At 46.4% G+C, this 25,204-nt stretch overlaps 1 protein-coding gene across 1 annotated transcript in view; it reads right to left on the reverse strand.

The window, feature by feature from the left end:
- Positions 1–25,204, reverse strand: part of BCR (BCR activator of RhoGEF and GTPase) — an 84,191-nt gene that overhangs the window by 54,222 nt on the left and 4,765 nt on the right. The window contains exon 2 of the mRNA XM_063913047.1: positions 3,743–3,909. Coding sequence (XP_063769117.1) covers positions 3,743–3,909 — 167 coding nt within the window. The remainder of the gene's footprint in view (positions 1–3,742; positions 3,910–25,204) is intronic.

Consider the following 25,204-nt stretch of genomic DNA (forward strand, 5'->3'; position numbering starts at 1 on the left):
TAAGCCGCCGTAAGTCCAGGTAAACGAACGGTCCTTGTTGAAAAAGATCTCCTCTTAGTGGTAGTGGCCAAGGGTCTTCGACGGACATGTCCAGAAGATCCGCGTAACACGCCCTCCGAGGCCAATCCGGGGCAATTAGAATTGCCTGGACTCTTTGATTCCTGATTCGCTTGAGCACCCTTGGGAGCAATGGAATCGGAGGAAACAGATAGGCCAGCCGGTAAGGCCAAGGCGACGTCAGTGCATCCACTGCCCTCGCCTGAAGGTCCCTGGTTTGGGAGCAATACCAAAGAAGCTTCTTCTTGAGTCGAGAAGCCATCATGTCTATTTGTGGGCAGCCCCACCGGTCGATGATCTGCTGAAACACCTGATGGTGGAGCCTCCACTCTTTCGGGTGGACATCGCGACGACTCATGAATTCCGCTTCCCAGTTGTCTACTCCTGGAATGAAGATTGCTGACATTGCTCTTGCATTTCTTTCTGCCCAGAGGAGTATTTTTGACAACTCTTGCATGCAGGCCCTACTTTTTGTCCCTCCTTGCTGATTGATGTACACCACTGCTGTGGCGTTGTCCGACTGTACCTGGATCGCGTGATCCCTGAGTATTGGAGAGGCCTGAAGCAGAGCATTGTAGATCGCCCGAAGTTCCAGAATGTTGATCGGAAGGAGGGCTTCGTGGGCTGACCACCTGCCCTGGAACTGAGCCCCTTGGATGACAGCTCCCCATCCTCTCAGACTCGCATCCGTCGTGAGGAGGATCCAATCCTGAATCCCGAAACTCCGGCCTTCCAGAAGATTGGAAGACTGCAGCCATCACAGGAGGGAAATCCTGGCCTGAAGTGACAACCGTCTCATCCAGTGCATCTGAAGATGTGATCTGGATCACTTGCTCAGGAGATCCAATTGAAATGTTCTGGACTGGAACCTCCCATATTGGATCTCCTCGTCTGAGGCAACCATCTTCCCCAACAATCTTATACAAAGTTGGATGGATATTCAAGCAGGTCAGAGAACCATGTGAACCATCTCCTGAAGCCATGGCAGAAGTCCTAGCATTAATATTGCCCATCTCCTTGAGCGAGTCACACAGGACGCGTGCAGTGTCCTGAATATGCTTCAGGAGAGTCACCGTAGTGACCAGAGGCATATCCCTGGAGAGGCCCTCCTGAATTTGAGTAGCCCACGTATGAATGGCATGGGTCATCCTGCAACCCGCTACACCTACTGCTGTGTAGATAGACTTTAGTGTAGTCTCTATTTTTCTGTCCCCAGGGTCCTTATGGTAAAGGAGCCCAGGGCCTGCAGCACCGCCTTTTTAGATAGTCGAGAGACTGACACGTCAACCCCCGGGGGTTCTTCCCAGAATTTCCTACCTTCAGGAGCAAATAGGAAAGTGTGCAGAAATCTTTTTGACACTTGGTATTTTTTGTCTGGATTTTTCCAGGGTAACTTAAACAGGTCCTCTAACTCTGCAGAATCAGGGAAAGTGACATTAGGCTTGGTCTGTGGGGGAAAAAAACGACTGCTGTGACGCAGCATCTTCTAGAGGGAGTTTTAACATGTCCCGTATAGCCAGAATGAGGGGTTCAATACCCTGAGCAGAAGTGGAATACCCACTAACGGGATCCATGTCCTCCCTGTCCTCCTGTATCTCATCATCTGAATCAGAGAGTAAGGCAGGTAAACAACGCTTTTGTGGTCCTAAGTTAGAGAGGGGGGCTGTGTAACATCTGCCCTGGCAGCCAGGTCTGCAACAGCCTGTTACTGTAGCTGAGTTTTTTGAGCATTAGCAGTGAGTTGTGATGACATATCAGACATCATAGTTTTAATGGCACCTAGACAGGAAGTCTCTTGACCCTCTCCTCCAGCCCCCTCATTGAGTTGTGAAGACTGGCTGTATTGTTCACATGATACAGAATCAGATGATAAGGGAGAGAATCTGGTGTGGCATACACTGCATAGTTTGTGTTTACCCATGCTCACGGTAAAGCACAATCACATACACATACACACAGTCAGTAATAACTTAGGAAGCCTGCCCTTACTGTATGCGAGAGGGAGATAGAAAGAGGAGATCAGCACACCCCAGCTACACAGCCCCAGTGAGGCTGTAAGCTGTTATATCACAGTGAAACACCTATGATTACTATCCTTTATAGGACACAGATTATGTACAATGGCCCTCATTCCGAGTTGTTCGCTCGCAAGCTGCTTTTAGCAGCTTTGCACACGCTAAGCTGCCGCCTACTGGGAGTGAATCTTAGCTTATCAAAATTGCGAACGAAAGATTAGAAAAATTGCGAATAGACACTTCTTAGCAGTTTCTGAGTAGCTCCACACTTACTCGGCAACTGCGATCAGTTCAGTCAGTTTCGTTCCTGGTTTGACGTCACAAACACTCCCAGCGTTCGGCCAGACACTCCTCCGTTTCTCCAGCCACTCCCGCGTTTTTCCCAGAAACGGTAGCGTTTTTTCGCACATACCCATAAAACGGCCAGTTTCCGCTCAGAAACACCCACTTCCTGTCAATCACATTACGATCACCAGAACGAAGAAAAAACTTTGTAATGCCGTGAGTAAAATACCTAACTGCATAGCAAATTTACTTGGCGCAGTCGCACTGCGGACATTGCGCATGCGCATTAGCGACTAATCGCTCCGTTGCGAGAAAAATATAAAGAGCGAACAACTCGGAATGAGGGCCAATAGCGGCTCTCCCTCTTTGCTACACCCTGTACCAGTTTTCCAGCGTTTTCTGAGTGTCAGGAGGAACTGTGTGTGCCTGCTGCTGCTGTAAACAGAGGAAGGTGCCAAAATACCGCTGGTCGCGTTCTGAGGTAGCTCCACCCCCACCCCCCCAATGGCGCCGGAGCTACAGTGTTTTTTATACTGGCAATGTCTCCCAAAAAGCTTAAAAACATCACACAAGTGCTAGTTTAAGCCACCGCTAGCCAGTGTACACAGGGGGCAATAGCGGGCCCCCCCAGGAGGGTCCCGTATGCCTCCCCTGCGTGTCAGTCGCACTTTGAACCGGAGGACTCCCCTAGCGGGGCCCTTGGTTTGTACTCACCACTGTCGTCACCTTCAGGCTATTGTTATGCGTGCTGCGATTGCGACAGCTAAGGCGCAGTGCCCCGCTGAACAAACAACCTCTTAGGACGGTGGTCCTGCAGCGGGGAAGCGGCTCTGACAACTCGCAAGGCCGGTGATCACCCGCCCCCTAACTCCCACGGTGCAGGTATGCTGTTGCCCAAACAGCATACCAAAATAAACAAAAGTTTCAAATAAAATGAAGAAAAACTCTGGAGCTAGAGATGTGCATCCTCTCCTGAGGGCACTTTTTTTCTAAACTGCCTGTGGGAGGCGGCATAGAGGGGAGGAGCCAGCACACCCAGTGAAGAAATTTAAAGTGCACCGGCTCCTATACCCCATCATACTAAGTCTCCCCAATATCCCTTATGGATGCAAGAGAAATATATAATGTATAAATTATATGATGCTCATCACTGCATTAAACATAGTGACCACCACAGACATCAGCCTGTATCAATGAACATGATTTCAATCACAGGAACATATGATTTAAAGGAAAACACCAAATTTGACGTATAAGTAATTTTCGAGGCTGTGTATTGTATGTAGATCTCTGTATAAAGGCTATGTGTCTGCACAGATCATTCAGCCTGTCCCATAATGTCTTCTCCCCACTTATTATAGCATGCCTTTATTATGCCTACTCACGGATTTGCTGGATTCCAGAGACGCAGAGGATAGGGTGTCTCTGCTGCTACGGCTCTTAGCACTGAGCTGAGGGGAGGAGCTTGGCGAGTCATCAATATAGGGCATAAGGTCATGTTGTGTCCTTTGCTCTTCAGTACTTCCTGGAGGTGTCCTGCAAAGCGGTGCATCTGAAGGAGAGAAATCAGAAAAGGCACATGAATAACAACATTTTGGGATGTAAAAATAATCTGCACATCTGATGAATACCCAATAGAAGGCTTGGCCAACCGGTGGCTCACCAACTGTTCCAGCATGCCCTGCCACAGTTTTGCTATTAGGGAATGATTAAACAGTGGCAGGGCATGCAGGGATGTGTAGTTTCACATCAGCTGGAGAGCTACAAGTTGGCCAGGCCTGCCCAACAGCATAAGAATTTACTAACTTTGTTAGGGGAGAATAACAGACAGAAGCACTTGGTGTGCTGGTTGGCACAAATTGCTTTAAGGTGCATACACACAGTGCAATTTTCCGTGCGATATGGACTATATAGTCCATATCGCACGGAAACATAGTGCATATCGCACCGTGTATATAAGCTTGCGATGCCGATGCGCGGTCCCGTGGGATCGGCATTGCAAGAAAATATAGTGGGTGCAGGCAGGGCCGATACTGACTACATGCCTACGGGCACAATATAGTCAGTATCGGCCGCGACACCCCGTCGCACCGTGTGTACGCACCTTTAGATAGAAGTTTTTTTCTTCAGAACTCTGTGACTCATATATTACTTTATCTTTGCTCCCCTTTGCATTTATTGAAGTGGTTAGTATATTATCAATTACAGTTGTTTTTTGGCAAATGCAAAAGGTAAAGTAAATAACTATGCCTAAAAAAATGCCATTTAAAACAAAAACAAAAAAAAAATTCAAACACAAATATAGCCAGAAATATCAAGCAATAGAATGTAGAAACACAAATTGAAAAGCAGGTAAAAACCAATACATTAAAGCCATCTGGAAAGCTACTTTAAATGGAAACAAAAGAAGGAAAACAAAGGAAAGTCTACGCGTGAAGTTTTCAGCATCAATGAGGTAAGAAAGTGCCTTCAGCGAAAAGATTCTGGTACTGATGCAGAGACTGAATGTAACTGCATCAATTATTGCAGGTATAAAATGTGCTAAAAGAAAAAAATAAGAATTTACTCACCGGTAATTCTATTTCTCGTAGTCCGTAGTGGATGCTGGGGACTCCGTCAGGACCATGGGGAATAGCGGCTCCGCAGGAGACAGGGCACAAAATTAAAAGTTTGACCACTAGGTGGTGTGTACTGGCTCCTCCCCCTATGACCCTCCTCCAAGCCTCAGTTAGGATACTGTGCCCGGACGAGCGTACACAATAAGGAAGGATTTTGAATCCCGGGTAAGACTCATACCAGCCACACCAATCACACCGTACAACTTGTGATCTGAACCCAGTTAACAGTATGATAACCGAAAAGAGCCTCTGAAACGATGGCTCCCAACAATAATAACCCGATTTTTGTAACAATAACTATGTACAATTATTGCAGACAATCCGCACTTGGGATGGGCGCCCAGCATCCACTACGGACTACGAGAAATAGAATTACCGGTGAGTAAATTCTTATTTTCTCTGACGTCCTAAGTGGATGCTGGGGACTCCGTCAGGACCATGGGGATTATACCAAAGCTCCCAAACGGGCGGGAGAGTGCGGATGACTCTGCAGCACCGAATGAGAGAACTCCAGGTCCTCCTTAGCCAGGGTATCAAATTTGTAGAATTTTACAAACGTGTTCTCCCCTGACCACGTAGCTGCTCGGCAGAGTTGTAATGCCGAGACCCCTCGGGCAGCCGCCCAAGAGGAGCCCACCTTCCTTGTAGAGTGGGCATTGACAGATTTAGGCTGTGGCAGGCCTGCCACAGAATGCGCAAGTTGAATTGTGCTACAAATCCAACGAGCAATCGTCTGCTTAGACGCAGGAGCACCCAGCTTGTTGGGTGCATACAGTATAAACAGCGAGTCAGACTTCCTGACTCCAGCCGTCCTTGAAATATATATTTTTAATGCTCTGACAACATCCAGCAACTTGGAGTCCTCCAAATCGCTAGTAGCCGCAGGCACCACAATAGGCTGGTTCAGGTGAAACGCTGACACCACCTTAGGGAGAAACTGAGGACGCGTCCGCAGTTCTGCCCTGTCCGAATGGAAAATCAGATATGGGCTTTTGTACGATAAAGCCGCCAATTCTGACACTCTCCTGGCCGAAGCCAGGGCCAGTAGCATGGTTACTTTCCATGTAAGATATTTCAAATCCACCGATTTGAGTGGCTCAAACCAATGGGATTTGAGAAAATCCAAAACTACCTTGAGATCCCACGGTGCCACTGGAGGCACAACCGGGGGCTGTATATGTAGTACTCCTTTGACAAAAGTTTGGACTTCCGGAACTGAAGCCAATTCTTTCTGGAAGAAAATCGACAGGGCCGAAATTTGAACCTTAATGGACCCCAATTTGAGGCCCATAGACAATCCTGTTTGCAGGAAATGTAGGAATCGACCCAGTTGAAATTCCTCCGTGGGGGCCTTCCTGGTCTCACACCACGCAACATATTTTCTCCAAATGCGGTGATAATGTTGTGCAGTCACTTCCTTCCTGGCTTTAATCAGGGTAGGGATGACTTCCTCTGGAATGCCTTTTTCCTTTAGAATCCGGCGTTCAACCGCCATGCCGTCAAACGCAGCCGCGGTAAGTCTTGGAATAGACAAGGTCCCTGCTGAAGCAGGTCCCTTCTTAGAGGTAGAGGCCACGGATCTTCCGTGAGCATCTCCTGAAGTTCCGGGTACCAAGTCCTTCTTGGCCAATCCGGAGCCACGAGTATCGTTCTTACTCCCCTTTGCCGTATAATTCTCAGTACCTTGGGTATGAGAGGCAGAGGAGGGAACACATACACTGACTGGTACACCCATGGTGTTACCAGAGCGTCCACAGCTATTGCCTGAGGGTCTCTTGACCTGGCGCAATACCTGTCCAGTTTTTTGTTGAGGCGGGACGCCATCATGTCCACCATTGGTCTTTCCCAACGGACCACAATCATGTGGAAGACTTCTGGATGAAGTCCCCACTCTCCCGGGTGAAGATCGTGTCTGCTGAGGAAATCTGCTTCCCAGTTGTCCACTCCCGGGATGAACACTGCTGACAGTGCTATCACATGATTTTCCGCCCAGCGAAGAATCCTTGCAGCTTCTGCCATTGCCCTCCTGCTTCTTGTGCCGCCCTGTCTGTTTACGTGGGCGACTGCCGTGATGTTGTCCGACTGGATCAACACCGGCTGACCCTGAAGCAGAGGTTTTGCCAGGCTTAGAGCATTGTAGATTGCTCTTAGTTCCAGTATATTTATGTGAAGAGACGTCTCCAGGCTTGACCACACGCCCTGGAAGTTTCTTCCCTGTGTGACCGCTCCCCAGCCTCTCAGGCTGGCATCCGTGGTCACTAGGACCCAGTTCTGTATGCCGAATCTGCGGCCCTCTAACAGATGAGCACTCTGCAACCACCATAGCAGAGACACCCTTGTCCTTGGCGACAGGTTTATCCGCTGATGCATCTGCAGATGCGATCCGGACCACTTGTCCAGCAGATCCCACTGAAAAATTCGTGCATGGAATCTGCTGAATGGAATCGCTTCGTAAGAAGCCATGTCGTCGGGATCAGTTGGGATTTTGGAAAATTCAGAATCCACCCGTGCTGTTGGAGCACTACTTGAGTTAGTGCTACTCCGACCTCCAGCTGTTCTCTGGACCTTGCCCTTATCAGGAGATCGTCCAAGTAAGGGATAGTTAATACGCCTTTTCTTCGAAGAAGGATCATCATTTCGGCCATTACCTTGGTAAAGACCCGGGGTGCCGTGGACAATCCAAACGGCAGCGTCTGAAACTGATAATGACAGTTTTGTACCACGAACCTGAGGTACCCTTGGTGTGAAGGGCAAATTGGGACATGGAGGTAAGCATCCTTGATGTCCAAGGACACCATAAAGTCCCCTTCTTCCAGATTCGCTATCACTGCTCTGAGTGACTCCATCTTGAACTTGAATTTTTGTATGTACAGGTTCAGAGATTTCAGATTTAGAATAGGTCTTACCGAGCCGTCCGGCTTCGGTACCACAAATAGCGTGGAGTAATACCCCTTTCCCTGTTGTAAAAGGGGTACCTTGACTATCACCTGCTGAGAATACAGCTTGTGAATGGCTTCCAATACCGTCGCCCTGTCGGAGGGAGACGTTGGCAAAGCAGACTTTAGGAACCGGCGAGGGGGAGACGTCTCGAATTCCAACCTGTAACCCTGCGATACTACCTGCAGGATCCAGGGGTCCACCTGCGAGTGAGCCCACTGTGCGCTGAAATTCTTGAGGCGACCCCCCACCGCCCCTGAGTCCGCTTGTAAGGTCCCAGCGTCATGCTGAGGCCTTTGCAGAAGCCGGGGAGGGCTTCTGCTCCTGGGAGGGAGCTGCTTGCTGCAGTCTCTTACCCTTTCCTTTGCCTCGGGGCAGATATGAATGTCCTTTTGCCCGCTTGTTCTTATAGGAACGAAAGGACTGCGGCTGAAAAGACTGCGTCTTTTTCTGCTGGGAGGTGACCTGAGGTAAAAAGGTGGATTTCCCGGCTGTTGCCGTGGCCACCAAATCCGATAAACCGACCCCAAATAATTCCTCCCCTTTATACGGCAATACTTCCATATGCCGTTTGGAATCCGCATCACCTGACCACTGTCGCGTCCATAAACTTCTTCTGGCAGATATGGACATCGCACTTACTCTTGATGCCAGAGTGCAAATATCCCTCTGTGCATCACGCATATAAAGAAATGCATCCTTTAAATGCTCTATAGTCAATAAAATATTGTCCCTATCCAGGGTATCAATATTTTCAGTCAGTGATTCCGACCAAGCCACCCCAGCACTGCACATCCAGGCTGAGGCGATTGCTGGTCGCAGTATAACACCAGTATGTGTGTATATACTTTTTAGTGTATTCTCCAGCCTCCTATCAGCTGGGTCCTTGAGGGCGGCCGTTTCTGGAGACGGTAACGCCACTTGTTTTGATAAGCGTGTGAGCGCCTTATCTACCCTAGGGGGTGTTTCCCAGCGCGCCCTAACCTCTGGCGGGATAGGGTATAACGCCAATAACTTCTTTGAAATTAGCAGTTTTCTATCGGGGGTAACCCACGCTTCATCACACACTTCATTCAATTCCTCTGATTCAGGAAAAACTACAGGTAGTTTTTTCACACCCCACATAATACCCCTTTTTGTGGTACTTGCAGTATCAGAGATATGCAAAGCCTCCTTCATTGCCGTGATCATATAACGTGTGGCCCTACTGGAAAATACGTTTGTTTCTTCACCGTCGACACTAGATTCGGTGTCCGTGTCGGTGTCTGTGTCGACCGACTGAGGTAAAGGGCGTTTTACAGCCCCTGACGGTGTTTGAGACGCCTGGACAGGTACTAACTGGTTTGCCGGCTGTCTCATGTCGTCAACCGACTTTTGCAGCGTGCTGACACTATCACGTAATTCCATAAACAAAGCCATCCATTCCGGTGTCGACTCCCTAGGGGGTGACATCACCATTACAGGCAATTGCTCCGCCTCCACGCCAACATCGTCCTCATACATGTCGACACACACGTACCGACACACAGCAGACACACAAGGAATGCTCTGATAGAAGACAGGACCCCACTAGCCCTTTGGGGAGACAGAGGGAGAGTTTGCCAGCACACACCCAAGCGCTATAAATATATATAGGGACAACCTTAAATAAGTGTGTTCCCCTTATAGCAGCTTAAATATTATTAATATCGCCAAATAAGTGCCCCCCCTCTCTGTTTTTACCCTGTTTCTGTAGTGCAGTGCAGGGGAGAGCCTGGGAGCCTTCCTAGCAGCGGAGCTGTGTAGGAAAATGGCGCTGTGTGCTGAGGAGAATAGGCCCCGCCCCCTTTTCGGCGGGCTTCTTCTCCCGTTTTTCTGACAACCTGGCAGGGGTTAAATACATCCATATAGCCCCAGGGGCTATATGTGATGTATTTTTAGCCAGAATAGGTACTTTCATTGCTGCCCAGGGCGCCCCACCCCAGCGCCCTGCACCCTCAGTGACCGTTGGTGTGAAGTGTGCCGAGAGCAATGGCGCACAGCTGCAGTGCTGTGCGCTACCTCATGAAGACTGAGAAGTCTTCAGCCGCCGGTTTCTGGACCTCTTCTCTCTTCGGCATCTGCAAGGGGGTCGGCGGCGCGGCTCCGGTGACCCATCCAGGCTGTACCTGTGATCGTCCCTCTGGAGCTAGTGTCCAGTAGCCTAAGAAGCCAATCCATCCTGCACGCAGGTGAGTTCACTTCTTCTCCCCTAAGTCCCTCGTTGCAGTGAGCCTGTTGCCAGCAGGACTCACTGAAAATAAAAAACCTAACAAACTTTTTCTAAGCAGCTCTTTAGGAGAGCCACCTAGATTGCACCCTGCTCGGACCGGCACAAAAACCTAACTGAGGCTTGGAGGAGGGTCATAGGGGGAGGAGCCAGTACACACCACCTAGTGGTCAAACTTTTAATTTTGTGCCCTGTCTCCTGCGGAGCCGCTATTCCCCATGGTCCTGACGGAGTCCCCAGCATCCACTTAGGACGTCAGAGAAAGTACCGTTGCGTGTTTTAGCAACGTTGCTATAGGTATAGGAAGCGTGCAGGTGTGCACCCATAGCATATGCAACCAGTTTATGACAGGCATAATAAACAGTCACAGCTCCTTCTGCAGTCAGCCAAATAAAAGTAATTAGCGAGCGATGTCAATCGGTATCCAGATTAGAGTCGAACAGTGTATTGGTCGTCAATAGGTCAAAACCACATGCATAATGTCAACAGGTACAAAAGGTCGACACATAAATGGTCGACAAATTGGGGGAGGGGGTTCACGTTTTCTCAACATTTGCTTGATTTACTATCCACATGGACATCTATTGGGAATAGTAACCTGTGAAGAGTGGAGCGAGCCGCCTTGCCCATAGCGTGGCAAGCCCGCGAGGGTACAAGTTTGTACTGATGGTCATATAACATGAAATATACAAGATTTGGCCTAGATAACCCAAAAACCATGTGTCGACCATTTGTGTATCAACCTTCTGACCCTGCCAACCTTTTGTACCTGTCGATTTTAAGTACTGTCAACCTTTTACATGTGTCAACCTTTTGTATTTGTTGACAATTTGGTGTCAACCTAGTGACTATCGACCATAACACTGTCAATCCACTGATCCACACCCCTGTCAATCATCATCATAACTAGCGTGTATTTTCACCTGTTCCCACAAACATTCTAAGCGTATATGTGTCTCTCTGCTGGTCTGCATCTGTTCACACACCATTGCTTCACTCGCTTTAGTTAGAACATCCCTTCCCCATCCCTCCTTTCCAGTCACAACCGATGCACGCACACCCGCATGGATAAGCGTGCAGCCTGTTTCTGGGCCAACACTGAGCCAATTTGCATAGTTTAAGCTACACAAACTGGCATGAGTCCAACTGATCGTCAGCCCCACTGTGAGTCAGAATGCAGGTTACATTTTAATTAATGTATCTAATAGCAGTATTCCGTTTGCATGTGATATATTGTTACTTACTTAGAATTCATTACTTTATAAATAATTACCCACCACTAGCCAACGTATGGCTTGTGCACAAACACTGTCTCTGAGCCTAATGTACACACAGACTGCCATGGCACTAGGAGGTTGGTGATTTGGGTCAGGATCCTTGGGCTAGCTGTATGTGATGGAGTGTGAGTGAAGCTGGATGGCCTAATAAAGCTACTCTTCATGCAGGCCAATGGTAGTGGTAGCGGGAGACTGATGCTGCAGAGAATGTCAGAAGGACAGATACTAAGAGATGCAGACTAGCAGGATAGCCCATGCTGTAGCAGGTTACAGGATGTGCCAATAGCTGTAGTCACATACTGGAGTAGTATACAGAGATCTCTGGAATTATACTGGAACTGAGTGCCGTCACCCCAACTAAGCAGGCTGCAGTAATATGCTGGAACTGGGTGCTGGAGCACAACTCAGCTGAAGCAGGATGCCAATATACTGGAATGCTGTGGAGCAATACGACTGCAGCAGGTATGGGCTGCAACAGATGTGTCCTCTTACATCCTTGCTGCAGTCACGCTAAACAGCCCTTCGTGCAAGCCACCTGCAGCAGCTGCTACCAAGAGGTCAGGAAATCTCCATCCTCTGATGGAGACCCTGACCTCATCCCTCCACTGCAGCGGCGGCAACATGCCTCTGTTTCTAGAAACGGAGGTCACTGGCTCCCAATCCCCATCCCCAGATGGCATCAAGCTGTCAATCACTGAGTCTGATGCCGATCTGTGCCCATCATCGCAGGACCCATTTGCGCCTGCACAGAATGGGTCCTGCATGTGCGCAATGTCCAATAATCTTTGCAACAGACGCAGCACCTCCAACCACTGTTTACTGCAGTATTTTCTGCTAGCATAGTAGTGGGAAGAGGGTATTGGGGGTGGGGTTCAATCATTCAGCACACGTCTGTACCAGTATTTATTGATTAGTGTATGGTGTGCAGCTGGTATACAGTAGAGTTCTACAGTAGTTATTACTATCTCTTTCTACAGCTGGCATTGAGGGACGGTGATGTGACTGATCTATTCTTCTCAGGTACAGGTAAAATACCATTACACCAGGCCCATGTTATTGAGCAGTGGTTTCTTGAATATTATTTTGGGTAAACTGGCATCAATGACAAGTTGGGTACGGGTTGCCGGCAGCCGATCAGCATCCCGACGCCGGGATCCTGGCCACGGAATGCCGGCGCAGGGGGGGGGGGGGCTCGCTGCACTCACTGCGGTGCGGGCTCGGTTCCCCACAGGTTCTATTTTTACTCTATGAGTAGGAATAGTCACTGCCAGTCAGCATGCCGACTGCCGGGATTAGGGGGGGGGGGGGGGGGGGGATGACGGTGCCGGTAATGTGACCGCCGGTAACATAACTATATCCCTTAATGACAATCTGCAAACTCTAGTCTGATTTAAGGCATGGCTTTTAGGTAATGTCTAGGTAAATGGGATGCTACCCAGCAATGTTTGCTGTGGAAGTTGTTGCTGGCCTTGTAGTGGGAAGATTGTATTGGGGGCAGGGAGCAATCATTCAACGCACGTCTGTACCACTATTTATTGATAAGTGTATAGGCTGCTATGTTTTTTCTTATTCAAAGCTAGGGTTGGCTGGACCAAATGTTTTTTATTTTTTTATAAAAACAACTCTGGGTTTTTTATTATGCTGTGACTACTGGCACAGCACCATCGCTTCTTACAAAAAAGCCTATTATATTAAAAAAACTTGTTTTTATTTAAAATGTTTAATGCCAATGTCATGCCCAGTGCTAATGCCTAACTCCTCCTTTTTCATTTTCCATTTTGTATTACTATTCAGATTTATTTCATTATAAAGGGTTAATTTAATTCTGCACGGACTGAATAGCTCTGGGAATTAGCACCCGCTGCTATTCAATTCAGCACAATGTGATGCACGACAAGAGGATTAATACCCTAACCCAAACCACTACACAAAGTCTAATTCCCTATCCCAAATACCCGAACTCGAGTCCTAACCCAAACCCCTAAAGTAACCCTTTACCTTAACTCCTTACCCTAATACCCTAACTCTAGAGAGCAGATTGGATGGATCTTACCTACTGTCATATTCTACATTCTCATGTTAATACTGACGGGGTGTGGATCATTGGGCCAACCACTAAAAATAGACATGCACTAGGTCGACTCAGGAAAAGGGTAAAATGGAAATATTAACTGTGCTTAATGATATATAAATTAGCAGCTCTTATAACAGAAATAGTTTAGAAGATAATAAAAATCATATAGAGCGCTTATATGTTAAATATAATTTGTATGCGCAAACCTGTGGGGAAAAAAAGGAACGGTAATTCAATGTTTACAGCTCTTTTTTTAAAAACATGTATTTTGTATCCAATGTTATTGAAGGGTTCCAAATATTTATGCCGTGCAGTGATGCAGGCGGGTGCAGTATTAAGACATTCACCTGAATCGCTGACACAGAAGTCAAGCAGCGCTAGCCAGCGCCCACAGGTACTGCTAGATAGGGAAAGTTAGTCCAGCAGCACCTTTTATTTTCAGTATTCACCGCACGGCATAAATATTTGGAACCCTTCAATAACATTGGATACAAAATACATGTTTTTAAAAAAGAGCTGTAAAGATTGAATTACCGTTCCTTTTTTTCCCACAGGTTTGCACATACACATTATATTTTACATATAAGCGCTCTATAGAACTCAGGAAAAGGTCGACATGGAAAATAAGTCGACATGAAAAAGGTTGGCACATGAAAAGGCCGACATCGTTTTTTAAAAACTTTTTTTGTGTTGTTTACTTTGTAAAATGACCGGAAACACCAATTAGTGCACCGTGTCACCTCGCATGGCTCGAGAGCTTCGGACAAGGTACTCTGCTCGCCGCAGGTTACTATTCACAGTCGTAGTCCATGTGGATGGTAAAGTATGAAAAAGTAAAAATTTAATTTTAATTTAAAAAAACAAACAAACCTCATGTTGATCTTTTTCTGTGTCGACCATTGACATGTCAACCTTTTGTCAATGTTGACCTTTAAACCATGTTGACCAATAGTGGTCGACCTATTGGCTGTCGACCTTAGTGTGCTTAACCTAACAACTGCATACATACTGAAGCAGGTTCCCAGAAAATACTGGAACAAAGTGCTGGAAGCAATACAGAAACAGGAGCGAGGGTACAAGATCTTCTATGAGAGAAGTTGTACTGGCAATGTACTTTCTGATTTAAATAGGGTGCCCTAGGCGCTGCCAGACTGAGCAGAACATGTGAGCAGAGTTGCTGAGAGCTGGTTGACAGAGCGGAACATGTGACACTGTCCAAGATGGTGGCGCCCACAGTTCAGAATGATGGGAACTTCCTGGGAAGGAGGATGCCAGCCATACTTCAGATAAATTACTTAAAAAATTGGAGATGCCACAGGTGGCCTCCTGGGCACAAACTGACACTTAGTGGGCGATTCAAATGTTTATAGGTGTCCATTTTTCCCGTCCAGACGCAATGTTTAGACGCCCAAACATTCACAATTCAATTGTGTTTGAGCACCCATGCATATTGCACCCAAACAGACAGGGTTTGGCCATGTATACGGCTAAATCAGTCTAAAGTCCTGAGTTGGGTGTACAAACACTGCAAGGCTGCAAGAAGAAATGTCACCCCCGAGGCTAACGGGTGTCTAAACGGAGCAACACTTGAACTGCTACATTTTGTAACCCCTAGTGGCCACCACGGGGGTAAAACAATTGAATTGCTCCCTAGGTGACACCACTGGACCCAGTAACGGGAACCCGGGCTCTGGCATGTGACACTGTCTGAGCAGTATTCACCATGTTGATTTCAAAATCATTCCATCAAATAAGCAGGAAATGTAAACTTCTGAGGGACCGTGAATGTAGCACATGTTCTATTGTCTTGTGACCATGGTTAATCCAGTGTGTGTTTTGAACACTTATGTGTACTATTGAGCATTCATAACAGAATACATATGATATCCTGGCGGATGGGATGTCAGCATTCATATGTCCGACACCGGCATCCCGAAACAGAGAATCCCGACAGGGGTTGGGTAAAGGGATATGTCTGAGGCTGAAGTCGGAGGTGATTTCCCTTCCCGGGCAGCAGGATCGCATACGGTACATCGTATGCGGTCCTTGTGCATAGGATGTATCATATGCGATCCCACCCATGCCTGCGGAGTCGGACGTGATCATTAGTGCAGTACATTCAATCTAGGGGATCCGATACAAACACCTCCAAAATGTCCGATTTCACCCGATAAATCGTCCCGACTGCCCGAAATCTGATGAAAGCGGGCATTATCATTCAATTGTATGGGGCCCATAAGTATGTTTACTCTCCCCCTATCCACCCTAATCCTAAATTCTTGTGTCAATATTCCGACTGCCGGGATCCCAAACAGATCCCTTCAGAACATGCTTCGATAAACCTTCAAAGTGAATGTAAGTTTTCATGAGCGGGTCCTCTTCCTCATGTGCTTTTACGTCTCTTACTTAACCTTCTTTTCAATACTCCCTTTGAAGGCACCAAACCCCTCGGTTTTCTGCCACCCTGATACTTATTTCAGTGCTGTTTACTGATGCAGCTATGTTTATATACACTGTACTTGTCCTATATTGTATTGAATTGTAAGTCATTGTCTTCATGTTTTGCTTATTTGTTTACTCTGTAGTTGGGTGCTGCGGATCCAATGTGGCGCAATATAAATAAAGAATAATAATAATAATAATAATAGTAAATCTGAGATCATCAATTGGACAAAACTGCGCAGCAGAACACACATCAGATGCAGTAAAAAATGTCCATGTGACGTGAATGAGGACATATTCCATGTACTGACTTTTCAAGTAGCTGGCTGGCTATGATCATCCTGTTCTTCCGTAATCGCAGTGAAAATAACGGAGTACTACATACATGATACCAGTCCTGAGAAAACCGTGAAAGCACTATTCGTCCAAATTATTCACTACAATTAATGCAGAAAACCAAGCAGTAAAAAATATTACAGATTTAGAAAAAAAGCCACAAAATAATCTTTCATCATAAAGCATTCACCCTGTGTGCATTCCTCTGTGGTTTCTTTAATGTTTATACCTGTGTTCCGACTACCCGTTTCTCTACATTTTTTCCCATCTACTGCTCTGTCCTTTTTTCGCTCTCTTCCTCTTTCACTGAACACACAGGAATAGGATAAAGCTGTTTTTCCAGTTTGATTGGTGAGTTAGGAAACCATCACAGTTTCACACAGATTTAAACTCAGTGAGAGAAAACACAAGGTAGGGAGTGGAATGACCTAGTGACGATTACAGGAAGATAGGTGAATAGTTTGCACAAGTGGGAAAGGGCACAGTGTCACACGTATGTGCTACATACTTCTACTTAGACATCATAATACAGCAATATTCAACGGGATAAGTGAACATAAGCCATGTATATTTAATCAAAGTTTGTGTGTGTGAGATCACAGATCCCATGGTGGCAGGCAGGAAACATTGAGTAGAACAGAAAACAGAGCATCTCATGGAAACAAAGTCAAGAGCCAAAATTCAGAACCATTGGTGGCACAAACCCATTTTCCTGCATTAATCACAGACAGTTGCCAAAACTGCGTCTCTGGAGTGAGTGCATCCATGCACCAACAAGTAGTAAGCGCAGCCACTATAGCAAAGAGTAGGCACCTCTACAACTGTCCAGGGACGACATTCACTTCCTTATTTCCTTATCATTTGGTCTGTGGACTTGGTTTATCCTTTGTTACCTGTGAAGAGCTTTTCTGCATGTGCATACTGGATCAATGGAGCATAGCTAAAGCCATGACTCCATACTGAACATGGCAGCTAGCCGTTCCAGGGATGAGAGTAGCCTAGCCCATACCACATCCCCGCAAGGCATACAGCCGAGAGCTATATGTAATACTAATGATCAGCACAGCTATGCACATCATTAAGACACAGTGATGAGTGCACCAAGTTCCATTGTGACAGTAACAACTATATCCTAATATGGAGCATACACATTTTTATACTTTAATATTCCATGTGTTTTAGGTTATTGCTTTATAGTAACACACCTACTGAATACTAGCACCTAGTGACTACTATAACACGCCAAAATATCTGATATCTAAGATACCGTGTATACAGTGATTAAGGATAATCTTTAACCAACACTGAAACCAATGTCAGATTCCTGACACATAAGGAGAAAAAGAAGTGTCTCCTTCTGCAATGCCTACCTGGCACAGAGTGCCAATGACTGCTGTGAGAAAACACAGGAACTGATCCTGACTAATATTGCAGCTATGTCGGGCAACACCCATCTTCAGCCTTCAAAGCCACAAAAGCCAACATAAACGTGAATATTTCACACTGGTGTTGTTCATTTGTATCTACATGTCAAAACCCTGGCTGTGTGTACACACTGCAAAGGTCACCTGTGACTTATCGTTAGCCGGCCTCCACAGCCCATTTTCCGCAGCAGCTGGACAATAATTTTATCATGTTGCAACATTCTGGGTGCACCCTAGGGATCACATTGTGTCAGTAACCAAGTGGAATGCAGCATACAGGCAGCAATAACAGGTGTAACACACATGTGGTTTAATAACCCTCTGTTTTGGATACAGTACACCTGTTACCTCATTAACAAGTGGAGCAGATCCACTCATCCAGAACGGTGTGCCTACAGTCAGCGAAACACTTTTGACCATGTTTAGCAGCATTCGGGTAGAATACACAGGCAGCATATACGCAAATCCTGGAAACTACTGTTTCTCTGCAACTTCAGAAGGTTAAGTGTGTTGTTTTTAATAGGGTTATGCATCAAAGTAACTCAAAGACATAGGGGTTAATTCAGATCTGATTGCTGTGCTGCTAATTTTGCTGTCCTGCGATCAGTTAGTCGCCGCCTACAAGGGGAGTGTAAATTCGCCGTGCTAGTGTATGATCGCATGTGTAGCTAAACTGCAAAAATCCACTTTGTGCAGTCCGTGGGCAACCCAGGACTTACTCCTCCAGTGCGATGAGAACAGTCTTATCGGGGCCGGAGCTGACGTCGGACACACTCCCTGAAAACGCTTGGACATGCCTGTGTTTTCCCGAACACTCCCAGTAAACGCTCAGTTGCCATCCACAAACGGCCTTTTCCTGTCAATCACCTTGCAAATGCCCGTGCGATCGGATTTTTTGCACCATCCTGTCACTGACCGGCGATGCCCTTTGTTGCTGTCCGACGCGCGTGCGTATTGTGGTGTATACGCATGCGCAGTTTGGATCTGATCTCCTGCTGTGCGAAAAAACGCACAGCAGCGATCAAATCTGAATTACCCCCATAGTTATTATGTCACACATACCAACAGCAAAAGCTGAAACCACTTTTAGTTCTAAATATGTTCAATTCACACCACAAGAACTGAAATGCAGTGCTATTTTCTATAGCTTTATTTCCTACACCTTACTGAAATATGCCTGTTGGATTTTCAATTTAGAATTATTCATTTGTAGCCTACAGAATCCTGTGGTAAAGCTATTCACATCCAAAGCGACATCAGTGCAGATCACTCACTTCACCCAGAGACAGACGCTCTAATAAGGTCATCAGCAGTTAAGTGAACCGCACATAAAATATTTACACCACCTCTCATATAATTTCTAGGACCCACAGGATATCTTTAAAATGAAGGCAGGGGGAATATTTTGATGGTTCTTAAAAAAAAAAATAGGAGTGGGAGGGTGATGTGATGTGGGTAAAAGCTACACAAACACAAAGAAGCTTTAACTAGCTTGGCCATTAGCAGAGCTAGAGGTGCTCAAAGCCTGATAAGGTTGAGTGGACACAATGGGATTAGGCTGTAAATATCCTGCACTGGAATATCACATGACCTCCTTCTATCTGAGCTCTGCTTTCTCAATGTCACATGACCTCCCTTCTTTTTCTCTTTCCTCTTTTATGTCATACAACTCCTTCTATCCCCCACCATCTCCACTGCCTTTCACTGTGCTATTAAAAGCATGAGCCTTTCATACATGCCCCAATTAATGGTACCCAAGGCACGGCTGAAAGCATCATGATTTGGGAAGTGATGCAATGTCAGTATTTCAAGAGAAAAATGCACAAGACAAGCTTGCATATAGGAAATAAAAGAGCACACAGGGTTAGGTCTGGTGGGCGCAGATTGCTTTGGGATTAGCAGGTGCCCCAGACTACAATGCTATTGTTCTTTGCTAAGAGTACTGGCCGGCCGTTCTGTAGAGACAGATGGTCAGCACAAGATGTGCCTGATTAACATCTGTCCATCTTCTCTCCCCCGACACCATCTTCTCAATGTGTTTGCTGCTGACCATAGAAATGCAAAATAAAAAAAAGACAGAAGCAGCAACAGAGAATGACAGGGAATGATGCGGTATGATTTACATGGGGCACAAATGGCACCTTTAATCCAAAACACTGGAGTATTACATGTTATTGAGTATTTATGGCCTCCCAAACCAAGCTGTTTCATTTGTGTGCTCAGCACTGAGAATTACAATTACATATTGGAATAAACGCCCATTGTAATGTATACAGCAGCAAACAGAAGCACACTTCTCAGTCATTGCACTTAAGCTAACAAGTGGTTACATCCTTTATACCCTAATTTAACTTTAATGAAACATGTAACATTCATTTTCTTAACATGTTAGTGGATGATTGGCTAAATATTGGTTTCATCCTTTATGTGTACGTAACAGGTAATCAAGAACATAGGGACAAGTTCACACAGGGCTGCAAAATTTCTGTCTTCACAGACCAGTATTGGGCTCAGTTCATGGCATAGCCACAGTGTGTAAATAATCTGGCAATCAAAGCAATACCAAGCCAGATATATGAAAACTCCAGAGAAGCTTGAGCTTATATGATCAGTTAAATGCATGTAATAGGTTCTTGCTATGGGGGTCATTCCGAGTTGTTCGCTCGTTATATTTTTCTCGCAACGGAGCGATTAGTCGCTAATGCGCATACGCAATGTCCGCAGTACGACTGCGCCAAGTAAATTTGCTATGCAGTTAGGTATTTTACTCACGGCATTACAAGGTTTTTTCTTCGTTCTGGTGATCGTAATGTGATTGACAGGAAGTGGGTGTTTCTGGGCGGAAACTGGCCGTTTTATGGGTGTGTGCGAAAAAACGCTACCGTTTCTGGGAAAAACGCGGGAGTAGCTGGAGAAACGGAGGAGTGTCTGGGCGAACGCTGGGTGTGTTTGTGACGTCAAACCAGGAACGAAACTGACTGAACTGATCGCAGTTGCCGAGTAAGTGTGGAGCTACTCAGAAACTGCTAAGAAGTGTCTATTCGCAATTTTGCTAATCTTTCGTTCGCAATTTTGATAAGCTAAGATTCACTCCCAGTAGGCGGCGGCTTAGCGTGTGCAAAGCTGCTCAAAGCAGCTTGCGAGCGAACAACTCGGAATGAGGGCCTATGTTCATTTCCTGCTTGGTGTGCACAAATAAATTAATATAAGCACCAGGTTCTTAGGACTAAAATATTCATGTGTATACAGTAATCACATGTCACTAGCCTAAAGGCAGCAATACGAAAATAGAAATATGTAAGTAACGTTTATTTGCATGTCACTAGATTTCAATGAAGTGATTTTTTTTTTCAAGGTACAGTTTAAATATACAGTACCCATATTTGTACAGTGAGGCTTCCAACCTTTGCACCCACTTTTTCATTGGAGGTGCCAAAGAACACATTGGTTGTCCTTAAAGCAGAAACCATTATTCATCATTATACACAGCTGGTCACAACGGGATGCAGTCATGTGACCGGCACTCGGGATCTCCCAAAATGTGGTGAGGTAAGTCTAACAAGTAAAACTACTAACCTGCATTCCCTGATGGATGAATAAAAAGTTCACTGGGGAGGAGCTTTGACAGCCACAATAAAGCCCGCCTTGCAGAGAGGATTTTTGCTCAGCACGGTTAATGAAAGTAACTAAGATTTTCTTGTTTAATATATCCTAAGTCCATACATAACTACATTTTTAGCTTGTGTGATCTTTAAATAGATTTGTGATCTAATTAGTGGCATGATATACCGCACTATGCAGTGGTGGACAGACCCTGCACATTGTGCAATAGGAGGATAATTACTTCTGGGGTCCCAGAGCACAGAAGAAGGGGGTCCCACAATAGGAAAACCTTCAAAAGGGGAGGCAATCATGAGACCGCCTGTCGGGATCCGGCAGTCACAATGCAGCCACCAGAATCCCAACAGGCAGTGAAATGGCGCCGCAGGAATACCGGTGCCACGGGCTTTTCCCACTCTATGGGTGTCCACGACACCCATAGAGGGAGAATATAACCTGTGGTGAGTGCAGCGAGCCACTGTGCCCGCAGTGCGGCGAGTGCAGTAAGCCCGCAAGGGGCTTTCTTGCGCTCGCCCCGCTGCCGGCATACTGGTGGCCAGGGTCCCGCTGTCAGGATCATGAGAGCTGGAATCCCGGCCGCCGGTAAAACATACTTATTCCATTAAAAGGGGTTGGGTACTTCAGTCAGACAGCTAAAATGTCGGCAATGAGAATGTGGACACTGTGAGGTTGGACCCTGCATGCCGAAGTGTAAATAATGCAACTGAAAGCATATTAACTGTGTCGGCTTTACAACTTCAAACATGATGATAGAGCAGACACTGTTAAAATGCTTACAATCATATTATTAACATGTCGGCATGCCAGGTCTGTCCTCAGTGTCCCTGTTCTCATGTCAACATTCTGTCAAACTATGGCTACATCCCTACAAAAAGATAGTCAAAGTCAGAACACAAAAGAAATGAAAAGCAGAAGAGGAATTTACTGTAAGGGTAAGTGTGAACATTTGTTCTATATATTTGTATCTTCCACTCAATTTCTAAAAGTTGAACAGTGCTCACATAGAGATCATTGATTACTGTGGAAAGACACAGATGCATATGGTTATCCCACCAAAGCGGATGACTGAACAGATCTGCAGGAAATAGCACGCTCTACTTCCCCAAGTGTGGTAAGGTGGCCGAGTGTACTGCACCGTCGTCTCCACACAGATGAATGATCTCTATGAAAGCTTCCATCTCTCTACTCACCTACTGAAACAAATTAGGGACAGATATAAAGAATGCTCCTTTGCGTACACCCCAAGGGACATCTATCCCCCAACCCACACAATATCTGCAACCTTTTCACCCTAAGAACTGAATAGTGAATTACCCTGGCCATTTAGAGTCAGGAATTGTAATCAGAATTAATTAGAGTCAGTGGTGGGCAGAGCTGGTCGCAGCATACCTGATACTTGTCACTATATCACCCTCCATCAGCAATAGGCACTATAATTACATCTGCCACTTGTTGGCTATTGTCATTCACTGCTGAATATTCAGAGGAAGATGTTTTAAGTGTAAAACTATGAGACAGGGAAGGTTCTAGGTGAAATTTCTATAGGTCTTGCTCCCCAGCTCTATCCCTGCATTACCCAGAGTCAAGTGTAGAAGAGGGTTTAGTATGAAATACCTACAATCAATCCCAACGGTCAAAATACCAACAGCAATTGACCAACGATCAAAATACAGACAAGGTCAAAATACCGACATTTAAAATGACAATAGGTCAAAAAGTCGACCCGTTTTTCATTGTTTTTGGTGTGTATGTTGACATAGGTCGACATGGACACCATATGAGTGTACCGCGTCCTCTCGTATGGCACGCTGCGCTCACCATGCTTCGGGTACGGTGTCTCGCTGCGCTCGGCAAACTATTATATGCCCCCTCCAGGTCCACTGCGATGGTAAAGTATGAACAGGTAGGTTTCACTGAAAAAATCATGAAAAACTCATGTCGACATTTTAAATGTTGGAATTTTAAATGTCAGTATTTTGACCATGTCTGGATTTTGACCATCGGTCAATTGCTGTTGGTATTTTGACTGTCGGGATTTTGATTGTAGGTAAATTGACCGCATCCCGTAGAACAGGGACGGGGAACCTTTCGGCCCCCCAGCTGATGTTGAACAACACATACCAGCATGCCCTGCAACATTTTTACCATGGTCAAATAGCAAAACTGTAGCAAGGCGTGCTGGTATGTGTAGTTCCACAACAGCTGGAGGGCCGAAGGTTCCCCATCCCTGCCGTAGAAGATACTGTAACTCTGTATGTGACAAAGTTAGGGCAGCGCTACAGTGGTGACTTTTCCATAGCAATTAAGTCAGTAAAAATCATTGTAAATATAGTCCCGTAGACATCCATTACATGTTTCTAGAAAAGGTTACACCAATGGCTGATGAGGTAGACAGCAATTTAGTACAGAGGATAGGGTGGTCTTCTGTTTGCCGGCGGTCGGGCTCCCGGCGCTCAGTATACCGGCGCCGGGAGCCCGACCGCCGGCTTACCGACACTTATTTTCCCTCGTGGGGGTCCACGACCCCCATAGAGGGAGAATAAAATAGTGTGGCGCGCGTAGCGCGCCACCGTGCCCGTAGCGTGGCGAGCGCAGCGAGCCCGCAAGGGGCTCATTTGCGCTCGCCAAGCTGTCGGTAAGCCGGCGGTCGGGCTCCTGGCGCCGGGATGCTGGTCGCCGGGAGCCCGACCGCCGGCCACCCGTAGTGAACCCCAGAGGATACAATGCTACTGATGCTGCAGCACTATGTATCCATAGTATCTAGCAAATAGAACATATGATTTGTAGATGCTTTTTTTTTCTATGCCTTTGAAATCCCACACAAAAAAAAAAAAAAAAGAATGACACTGGAGAAGATATTTTTGGAAAATAAAAAAGTGGTGTGACTCCCCTACAGCTGGAAGAATTGCTAATTCTGAATAGATTTTTTCCCATGAGTTTGAGGTTTCACATGGAGAAAAAAACAGAAGCATCTACAAATAGCTGCTTAGGGGCAGTGAATATGCTGCATGTGCCAGGTAACTGTCAAGGGATGGTATCAGGATCAAGGCGCTTGGGATACCAGCAGTCAGAATACCGATACCGGCATCTTGACCCTTAGGATCTATACTACTACCCCTAATCCCTAACCCAACTTTCCAGCAGCCTGACCCTAACCCTCCCCATCCCCGCAGCCTAACCCTAACTGCCCGCAGCTTAAACCTAACCCTCCCTCCCCAGCAGCCTAACCATAACCCACGTCTGGGTGCCTAACTGTAACCCTCCCCGCAGCCTAACCCTTACTCCACCCCCACCCGCGCTGCTTACAAGTGTGGAATCCCGGCAGTTCTTCGTTCAGGATTCACCATTCGGGGTCCCAGAGCCAGCGTTTCAATCCATGTTGGGATCCTGGCGTCAGTATTCTGAGCACTGTAGGAATTCCAGCGTCTGTATACTGACTGACAGGATCCCAAACAGATCCCGTTGTCGTTTTATCATTAATTTTAAAAAAGCTGCATTTTCCATCAGTGTTTTATCCGCTGGGCTACATAGCTGTCAGCATCATCTGCCAGTGGATTGCTGGAGGAAAATCACTGGTGGCACAGCCTTCAGTTCCATTTAGTGGATATCCATGGGAATGAAAAGGGCCCTACACACTGGCTGAAATGACTGCACGATATGAACGATCTCGTTCATTAATGAACGAGATAACGTTCATATCGTGCAGTGTGGAGGCTCCAGCAATGAACGATGCGCGGCCCCGCGCTCGTTCATCGCTGGTCCCCCGTCGGCTGTACATGCAGGCCAATATGGACGATCTCGTCCATATTTGCCTGCACTTCAATGCAGCCGGGTGACGGGGGGAGTGAAGAAACTTCACTCCCGCCGTCA

The sequence above is a fragment of the Pseudophryne corroboree genome, chromosome 1, assembly GCF_028390025.1.
Source record: "Pseudophryne corroboree isolate aPseCor3 chromosome 1, aPseCor3.hap2, whole genome shotgun sequence".
NCBI lineage: Eukaryota > Metazoa > Chordata > Amphibia > Anura > Myobatrachidae > Pseudophryne > Pseudophryne corroboree.